This window comes from Tursiops truncatus, chromosome 7, assembly GCF_011762595.2.
Source record: "Tursiops truncatus isolate mTurTru1 chromosome 7, mTurTru1.mat.Y, whole genome shotgun sequence".
NCBI lineage: Eukaryota > Metazoa > Chordata > Mammalia > Artiodactyla > Delphinidae > Tursiops > Tursiops truncatus.
In genome coordinates this window covers 54513520-54523637 of record NC_047040.1, presented here as the reverse complement: position 1 = coordinate 54523637, position 10118 = coordinate 54513520, and the positions used below count along the sequence as shown (strand labels likewise).

General features: G+C 37.2%; 1 protein-coding gene across 4 annotated transcripts; it reads right to left on the bottom strand.

Moving 5' to 3' along the window:
• FKBP7 (FKBP prolyl isomerase 7) lies at nucleotides 1-8924 on the bottom strand. Of its 4 annotated transcripts, none has more exons than XM_019923312.3 (4): nucleotides 8581-8922; nucleotides 7369-7520; nucleotides 2528-2658; nucleotides 1-330 (listed from the first exon to the last, which is right to left on the bottom strand). In XM_019923312.3, exons 1-4 carry the CDS (start codon nucleotides 8829-8831, stop codon nucleotides 169-171), a joined length of 696 nt encoding a protein of 231 aa, XP_019778871.1. In that variant the 5' UTR covers nucleotides 8832-8922; the 3' UTR covers nucleotides 1-168. The 4 variants fall into 4 exon arrangements, 3 of the variants coding, with proteins under 3 accessions (XP_019778871.1, XP_019778870.1, XP_019778872.1); XM_019923311.3 differs by having other exon boundaries at nucleotides 2528-2661; nucleotides 8581-8916; XM_019923313.3 differs by having other exon boundaries at nucleotides 167-325; nucleotides 2528-2661; nucleotides 8581-8920.
• Nucleotides 8925-10118: the final 1194 nt, after the last annotated feature.

The window sequence follows — 10118 nt, the reverse complement described above, 5'->3', positions numbered from 1 at the left end:
TTAACTTTTGCAAAACAGCCTCACATTTATTATTCCAAAATTACATGTATTGAAGGGATCAAAATATGTTCATGGGGGAAAAATAGAGAATACAACTCAGAGAAAAGTGACTTTGTTTTACATATAAAGTACAGTAAATAGCTAAGAAAATTTAGAAATAAAAATATGCTATAGTTCATCATGTTGATAGACATTGTATTCCTTAGAAGAAATGAAGCCATCACCATCATGGTCGTTCTTCTTAAAAATATCTTCTAAAACTGCATTCTGATATGACTTGTCACGTGGCTTCTCATCTTTTTCAAATTCCTTTTTCAGGTAATGACTTATCTAGGCCAAAATAATATTTCTTTAATAAAAATATATCACAAGAAATTTCCAGCAACTTTGAGAAAATGTTTACATAAAGAAACTCATATCTAAGACTGCTTATAATAAGTGATACAAAAATTTAAAAAGCTATTTGAGGTTTAATTTTTTCAACCTTTGAAGCAATTTTCTGAAGAGAAACAGATCTTCAAACTAGTTTCCCCCGAGGTTATAGGTGGTTAGTGGTACATACTCAGATTAACATTTGAATTGAATTTTGTTGAAACTAAATGCTTTCCAATAATCTACACTATCTACATTACCAAAGGAAACTCCCTCTTAAGAATTTCCATTAGTGAATAAAATCCAAATTGGCATTTCTATAATCTCTAAAGTTATTGGGTTGGCCAAAAAGTTTCATTCGGGTTTTTCCAGCCTATGAAAAACCCGAATGAACTTTTTGGCCAACCCAATAATAAATATGTATAATGAATTAAAAAACCCAACTACAGGTTTTGAAATAAAATTTAATTTTCTTAATTTTTCTATGCTTCTATAGCTCTCCCCCAATCTACAAATTATGATCATCTCTCTAATGTCAAATTAGGAACAGGTATTCTGAAGTATTCCCTTTTCTCTATATGACATTTCTCTAAGCAAAGACACACTATAAGCACAGCCTAACATGGTAGCTACTAGCCATATATGTCCATTAAGCACTTGAAATGTGGTAGATCAAATTGAGACAAGCTACTGTAAGGGTAAAATACACAACAAATTTTGAAGATAATAAAAAATGTCATTGATAATTTTTATATTGGTTTCATGTTGAAATGGCAATATTTTAGATATATTGAGTTAATTAACATTAATTTCACTTGTTTCTTTTTACTTTTTAAAATGTGGCTACTAAAACATTTAAAATTATGTATGTAACTCAATTATATTTCTATTGGAAATTATGTATATTACATAAATAAATCATATATTAATACATATAATAACTAAAGAGAGTAAAGCACAACGTTTTGGAGATAGTGTTAAACAAGGCTGGGTATTTTATTTATTATCACTTTTTTTTTGCATTGAAGTATAGTTGATTTACAATGTTTCAGGTACACAGCAAAGTGATTCAGTTATACAAATATCTATATATCTATGATCTATTCTTTTTCAGATTCTTTTCCATTATAGGTTATTACAAGATACTGAATATAGTTCCCTGTGCTACAGGGACAACAGTAGGTCCTTGTTGTTTATTTTATATATAGTAGCGTGTATCTGTCAATCCCAAATTCCCAATTTATGCCTCCTCTCCTCCTTTCCCCCTTGGTAACCATAAGTTTGTTTTCTACGTCTGTGAGTCTATTTCTATTCTGTAAGTAAGTTCATTTTTGTATCATTTTTTTAGATTCTACATATAAGTGATACCATATGATATTTGTCTTTCTCTTAGTTTACTTAGTATGATAATCTCTCTGTCCATCCATGTTGCTGCAAATGGCATTATTTCACTTTTTTTTAATGGCTGAGTAATATTCCTGTGTGTGTGTGTATACACACACACACACACACACACACACACACACACACACACACACACCTTCTTTATCCATTCGTCTGTCGATGGACATTTAGGTTGCTTCCATGTCTTGGCTATTGTAAATAGTGCTGCTATGAACATAGGGGTGCATGTATCTTTTTGAATTATAGTTTTGTCTGGATATATGCCCAGGAGTGGGATTGCTGGATCACATGACAACTCTATTTTTAGCTTTTTAAGGATGCAGAAGCTAGGTAACTGAACTCCAGGACCCTGTTTACCAACTTTCTGGACTACACAGTTCAAATTTTTCCTAGCTCTTTTAATAATCTCATGTAATCCTCACAATCCTATGAGGTGGGAATTGTTTGCCCAGTTACAAATTCCTACAGTGCTGCTTGAAAAGATCTTCTCCTGTAGGTTAGATGCCAGAAATGCCTCGTAGAGATTAGTTTGGTATTTTAATGACCCTCTTGCAGGGAGAAAGGAAATTAAACAGTCTTAGTTTCAAGTTTTACATTAAAAAAGTACATTTTCTTCTTGGAATTTAGTTTTTTTGTAACCAGCTCTATAAAAGCAAATTAATCAGTCCATACTAGGTAGAAGTAAAAATAATAGCTATAACACAGATGTGACAAAAAATGAGATTGTACATATGAAATCTGTTTGAATTACCTCAGTTTTAGAAAGTTGCCGGTCATTGTCCGCATCTATCTGTTTAAATGTTTCAATGCTTCGTGGTCCTTTGGTCACAGCATAGAGCTCAATCTCAAAAATCAACGTTGCATCAGGTGGAATCTTGCCTTCTGCTAAAGGTGTAAATTTTAACACTTTAACTTACATGAAGATAACGTTCAAATATTTATTTACAAATAGCCATTATAGCATTATGATTATATTTCATATTTATAAAAATTGCTTTCTAAATATTTCTTAGGAACACTTTTTCCATATGTCTTCAAACCAAGTCAGTTCTAAAGACCTAGGGGACCATTATTTCCTGATTAAATTGAAATAAATATAAATCATGTATTTTTAAAAATTAATGTATTTATTTTTGGCTGCGTTGGGTCTTCGTTGCTGTGCGTGGACTTTCCCTAGTTGCGGCAAGCGGGGGCTACTCTTCATTGCAGTGCGCAGGCTTCTCATTGCGGTGGCTTCTCTTGTTGCAGAGCACGTGCTCTAGGCACGTGGGCTTCAGTAGTTGTGACACGTGGGCTCAGTAGTTGTGGCTCACGGGATCTAGAGTGCAGACTCAGTAGTTGTGGCGCATGGGCTTAGGTGCTCTGCGGCACGTGGGATCTTCCTGGACCAGGGCTCTAACCCGTCTCCCCTGCATTGGCAGGTGTATTCTTTTTTTTTTTTTTTTCGGTATGCGGGCCTCTCATTGTTGTGGCTGTTGTGGCCTCTCCCATTGCGGAGCACAGGCTCCGGACGTGCAGGCTCAGCGGCCATGGCTCATGGGCCCAGCTGCTCCGCGGCATGTGGGATCTTCCTGGACCGGGGCACGAGCCTGTGTCCCCTGCATTGGCAGGCGGACTCTCAACCACTGAGCCACCAGGGAAGCCCTAAATCATGTAATTTTTATTAATATACCCCAACATTATACAGGAGAGAGCTAGTGCAGAGAAGAAATTCACAGGCAGAACAATTTCAAAGATAGGTATCTTTTAGAAAATGATTTTGTTCAGTTATTTGGAAGTATGAATAAAATATATGTATTAGTATACATGTCTTTCAAATTTTTATAGACAAACAATAGTGCAATGACAGAACAAACCAGTAACAATTTCATGAAGAAATTTATAATCACAAAAAAGCCTTCTAAGTATTAAGTTAAATAGCTCTCTTTAATAAAGTTAATCTATTAAGTGATGTCACAGATGACTTTAGCAATCTATGGGCTACTTCAGATGGCCATTCATAAAAATGACCTGCAGAAATGACTTGCTAAGAGGCACTGGGTGGCTTTTGTCACCAGTACATTATAGTTACTCAAATATTTGTTGAATGAATGGCCTCTATCACTTATTTAAAAAATGGCTAAGTTTGTTCTTTGAAGCAAACAGTAATTTTTTAAATGAAAAAGTGGAGAATTCTTGCTAAAGTATTTACATAGTCCAAAGAAAAAAGCTTGAAAGTTACAGCCAAAATAAGTGGATCAGCCATCTCCAAAGCCAGGACATAGAAAAATCTACTCACATATTACATGACTAATGTGACCATCCCAACCAACATACCACATATTACCTGACTTTATAGTAAAAGAGCTAGAGATTGATTGACTGATCATTTTTACAAAACCGATTCCTATTCTGTCCAGTTAAGACCTCTTTATGACAGAAAAATAACTTCTCCTGACAATAATTAAAAACAAATTCAAAACACAAATTCAAATTTCTTAAAAAATATTACAAGTCTAAGTTTCCCCAAAATTCTACTGTAAACATAGAATATATTGCCAGTTAAGTTTTATCTTACTAAAAAATTACAGTATAAAGAAGAGAAAAATATGCATTTGCTATAGAATTACTTGTATTTAGAGAAGCAGATCAAAGAATTAGAAGTTAATGTAAAGAATCTATACATACCACATGTACTGTTAATTAAAGCACTAACAAGTCACATGCATTTCAAGACATGCAGGGGTGCTCTGTGACATTAGGCAAAGATATTGCGCACAGGAAAAGACTTCTTCAAGTACTACCTAAAATAAAGTTATAGCTAATGTTAGGTCTTAATAACAACTTATTTAAAAAAGCTTATTCAATCAAGATATTGTTTGTTAAGCAGTTACTTATGGTATACACAGCAGCTTTTAAAATAATTGAATTCAAGCTATTAGTAAGCTATTATAAATAATGCAGGTAAACTAGCAGTTAACTACATTCCAAAGAACACACTTTTGTCGGGCCTCAGTTTCCTTACGTGTAAAATGTAGGTGTTGGTGATGTTACTAGTCAGATTCATTATTTTTATATATTTATTGAAGACACCTCAAATTGAATATGAACTAACTTCAAGTCAAATTTCTACATTTTTGTAGCAAGGGTCTGGCTTATTAATAGCTTAGGCAGACTGGGTAGTCATTTGTATCTAAGCATAAATTAGTTTACAAAAAGGATAAAACAAGTACTCATTTGTCACAGGGTAACAGGACCCAAGATGAGCACCTATTGATGAGAGATGTGGGTGCCCTGGTAGCAGGCAGAATGTGGAGGTATCTACAAGAGAGAAAGAGAAACTCTGAAAATGAGATTAAGGAGAATGAAAGGCAAACTCTGCCTATATCATTTTGCCTAGAATTGACCTCAACCTATGACAGCATTTTTAGGACAAGACTGCGTTCAATTTATCTTCAATTCTCTCTCCCTCTCCTAGGTTCCTTTACAACTAAAAATAGGATACACTAATTATGGTTCTGTGGGAGCTATTTTGATGGAACCAAATGATTGGCGAAAAGCTTTGAAAGTGAAGCTGTAATTATTTGGAACTGTCTCTTTAGGAGCTTTAAATCTGATTGGATCTGACTTGTACCACTAACTTCCCTCCAATCCAATTTGGGGCAGTGATCCCCTACTTTTGCTGGAAAGAATAGGCGAGGGAACCATTCCGCCTAATGAGTAAACCAACAGCCTTAAAGAGGCTGTGCCATTTCAATGAGATATTGGGGAGTAAAGACAACATTTCATTGTAGAAAATCTTTAATTGCTTTAATTATATTCTAAATATTTCAAATACGTGGGGTTAAGAAGGGCTCTAAATAGAATGAGGAGGTAAAGATTCTTCCTTTGGGGAATTCCCTGATGGTCCAGTGGTTAGGACTCTGCACTTCCACTGCAGGGGGCATGGGTTCAAATCCCTGGTCGGGGAGCTAAGATCCCCGCAAGCCCTGGGGTGTGGCCAAAAGAAAAATCTTTATAGTCTTCACACAGCAATAGGAAGCAAGGACCCAACTGAGAATGCAATATAGAAACCGGCCCTCTGCCACACAGCCCATTTTCCCCTCTTAAAAATTTCTCTATTCTGCTCCACTTTTAACTTTAGTGATTTTAAAAAATTTAATTTTTGAAAAATTAATACATATCTTTCTCTGTCAGACTTATTTCACTTAGCATAATACCCTCTAGGTCCATCCATGTTGTTAGAAATGGCAAGATTTCATTCCTTTTCATGGCTGAGTAATATTCCAGTGGTGTGTGTGTGTGTGTGTGTGTGTGTGTGTGTGTGTGTGTGTGTTGTGTGTGTGTGTGTGTGTGTGTGTGTGTGTGTGTATACCACATCTTCTTTATCCATTCATCCATCGATGGACACTTAAGTTGTTTCCATATCTTGCCTATTGTAAATAATGCTGTAATGAACACTGGGGTGCATATATCTTTTCAAATTAGTGTTTTCATTTTCTTCAGAAAAATACCCAGGCGTGGAATTGCTGGATCATATAGTAGTTCTATTTTTAATTTTTTGAGAAACTTTTGTACTGTTTTCAGTTGTGGCTGTACCAATTTACATTCCCACCAATTGGGATGTTATATACAGCACAGGGGATATAGTCAATAATACTGTAATAATTCTGTATGGTGTGTAATCTATAAATATATCAAGTCACCATGTTTTATACCTAAAACTAATATAGTATTTTAAGTCAACTATACTTCAATAAAAAATTTAGTACATGCATACAGTAAAAAACTTAAATAGTATAATATATTACAGAATGAGAGGAAATCTCCTTACCCTTGACCCTCAGGCCTCCTTCCCAGGAACATTTAATATCATCAGATGGTGTATTTTTTAGATAGTCTATGTAGATACATGATATGTATGTGAAATTTTCCCTCTCACATATAAGCTCTCATTGAGGTTAGGAAACTGTTTCTGCATTGTACACTGCTTTATGCTCAGTGCCTAGAATAGAGCCAGGCACTGATGCTCAATAAATATTTGTTGCAGGAATATATTCTATCCCATTTTATCTTTAACACATTAATACATATGGCTCTACTTCATTCTTTTTACTGGCTGCACAATAATCCACTGTATAGATATAGCATAACTTAGTTAACTAATTTCCTACTAAGGGATACTCGGGTAGTTTGCAGTCTTGCTACCCAAAAAAGTCTGCAATCCATGTTCTTTAAGATGTACCTTGGTACACATTCCTGGAAATGGAACTAAGGGATCAGAGGATATGTACATTTTAAATTTTGATAGAAATTGCTAAAGAGGTCGAATGATTTACATTCCCAGCAATAATGCATGGGACTGCTGTTTTTTCCATACCTTTGCCAACTTTTATGTCTTTGCTAATCTGATGGGTGAAAATGGTATATCATTTTTGTTTTAATTTCTTTCTTTAATGATGACTGGACTTGATAGAGCTAAAGTTTATTGGACCCTATATTCTATATCTTATTTAACTTTGAGAGTCTGCTTTTGATTTTTTAACTATATACCCGAAGTCTATGACTTATTTTTAAATATAACTTAGAGATATACATATTAAAACACCTTACCATAGCCTTCCTTTCCATATGCAAATGAAGGGGGTATAATCAATTTTCGCTTCTCGCCAGGACACATATCCGTCATCCCAATGTCTAGGCCTTTTATGACTTGTCCAACACCAAGAACAAACCATTTGGGGTGGCCTTCATTTTGTGTCCGGCTATAATTAAAAACAACACCTAGGTAAGTTGATTTCAAGAAAAATAAAATCAAACTTTAAAATACAGCTGAGCATTTAGTTCCAATTTAAAATTGGAGTCCTCTCTAACCATCTCTTTTCCTATATTAAGATTCATTCTGAACCCCCTAGTGGGGTGTTTGGCTCAAACTTCCCTCATAATAGCCAGACAGAGGTATGATTTGCCCAAAGCTAGTCATTAGGAGTCATCTCATTTTCTTGTTTTGTCATCTTTACAAAAACTATTCAACAGTTAACTTTTTAATGGGTCTCCTGCCCCTAACTAGCTGCATGGATTGTCCAAATGACTTATTTACCATTCTGGGTTTGTTCTAAAAAATAATGGTACAGGTTTAGCCTCAAAAAGTCATTTGAACCATGATTAAAATTTGTATTTTTTCTTCTTATTAAATTTCTCTATTCTAGATGCAAAGAACTAACTTTCCCCAATTGTATTTTTATAGGGTAAGAGCACAGAAGGAGAAAAGACATTCTACCTCTGAGTAATAAACCATCAATTAAATCAGAGTAAGTAGTGGTGGGATGAGGGGGCAGGCAGGACACAGGGTCCGGAAGTCACCAGACAAAGTCATTGTAGTGGCTTCTTGATACAGCTGGAAAGTGGCCTCCAGCCAGTAAATATCGTGCTTCTGAAGGCCAGACAATATCTCCCAAACAACTCTACGTAGTCCTCAGTAAGGAGGCTCCAACCCACAGCAAAGGAAAAGTGTGAACATTCTTACAAACAGTACCTTGACTTACTTCTATAGGTACGAAGGGTAGTGGTGGTGGTCGGGGGAGTGTATGGATGTGTGTATTTTTAATAATTTCTTGGGTCAACATTTTCAGTAATTTAAAATAATATTCCATATAATAGGGAAATACTGTATCAAATCTGATTTCCCCCCTAGAAATAAAAGGCTGAACTCTCGCTGTTAAAAAACAAGAACAAATCAAACAACAAATTAGGTTTCTGGTTGGTGGAGGGAGGCTAGATTTAGTGCATCAACTGGACGCGGGAGCTGTTCGCATCATTTCCTACCTGCAGTAGAATTTCGAGCCGTCTTTAGCCAAGAAGCCGTCGTAATGGGCATTTAGCACGTCTCCCTTTTTGCTTGTGTTAGAACAGTTTTCTGGACGATGCAAAACTTCAATTTTCACTTCCTCTATGCTCTCCTCTGCCTTTTGTCCTTGAGCAGTAAAAATGCCCCACAGGTAAACGAAAATGATTAACCTAAATAAGAAATGCATGATTCCGAGAGTCGGCCCCAGATGACCACCGCGTTCCCTCATGCGTGTCACTGGCGCGGAGTGGCCGCGCCAGCAGCCTAGTTACGACGCGTGGCAGTCATTGTCCTACGTCATAAAAGGCCGGGGGCGGGGTGAAGCGTGGCCCCGCCCCCTTTCCCTGCGGCGCGCCCAGCAGCGGAATTTTTGCGCGTTGGCTGCTGGTTTCGTCCTGGTGGGACCCCTAGCTTTGGCTGGCTGTTTTCAGTCGCTAAGGCAACACTCCACACTTGCACCGCATCTTCTCGCTAAGTCCGCATAATTTACAAACAGTTTCCTCAGGGTTCGATAGTAACGTTCGCGTTACCTTTTGAAACTGGCAAAAGAGGAAATAAGACTGATGGGATGTCGTAGTCCGAGGATACGATTGTCATTTCTGGGCATGAAAGGCGTCTCCTCAGATCCCTAGAGAACTGGTGGGCATCGGGGGAGGCATTCTGCTTCTGCGGTGTCTTTGAAGCGCCTTCTCGGGGTCGAAGTCATGCATTAAGCGGTTCCAGGCTAAGCCACACACTAGTACACAGAGGTACCGCTGCTCCCCGAAGCGGGTTAACGGCTGTTCCCCAGAGCCGACTCCAGCGATTCGGGACCGGCTGCTGGTTTGCATTTCCTTCCCTCACCACTCGCTGTCGCCCTTGATTTGAGGGCTTCTAGGAGTGCGGGTAAAGCTCTTAACAGTTTTGCTTTTCTTACCAAGTCTGCGACATAGGTAATTATCCACATTCCACTGACGAGAAAACTAGGTAATTTGAGTATTGGGCATTCTGTTTCAATCTCACGGCTAATACGCGGCAGGGATTTGACCAAGTCCGACACAAAGCCAGCCTTATATCCTCACCCCCAACATTTTAGCATGAAGAACTTTACAACAAACAATAAATTTTACTACCCCATCACCGCGGCCTTATATCCACTACTTGGATTCTATCATTAACATTTAACTATTCGTATTCGATTTATTAAATACATTTCCATCTGTCCATCTGTCCGTCAATTCGCCGTATTTCCAAGCGAACACCCAAAGACTTTTACCCAAACCAGAAGGACCTCAGCGAAGGCCTGGATTAGGCTCTGGAAGGGGAGGTGTTATCCGCCTCAGTGATGCTAAAAGCCTAAAAGCCGCAGCACCGAGCCTGCTTATATCGGCTTTGCTTAAAGCTTGTGAAATTACAGAAATCTGAAAATTATTGTCAATTATACAAGGGGATGGTCATTTCCAAACAGGATTTTAAAAAATCATAAAGGCTAGAGAAAACTTCCATTTTTAAAATAAAGTCCAACGCTTGCTTCCGT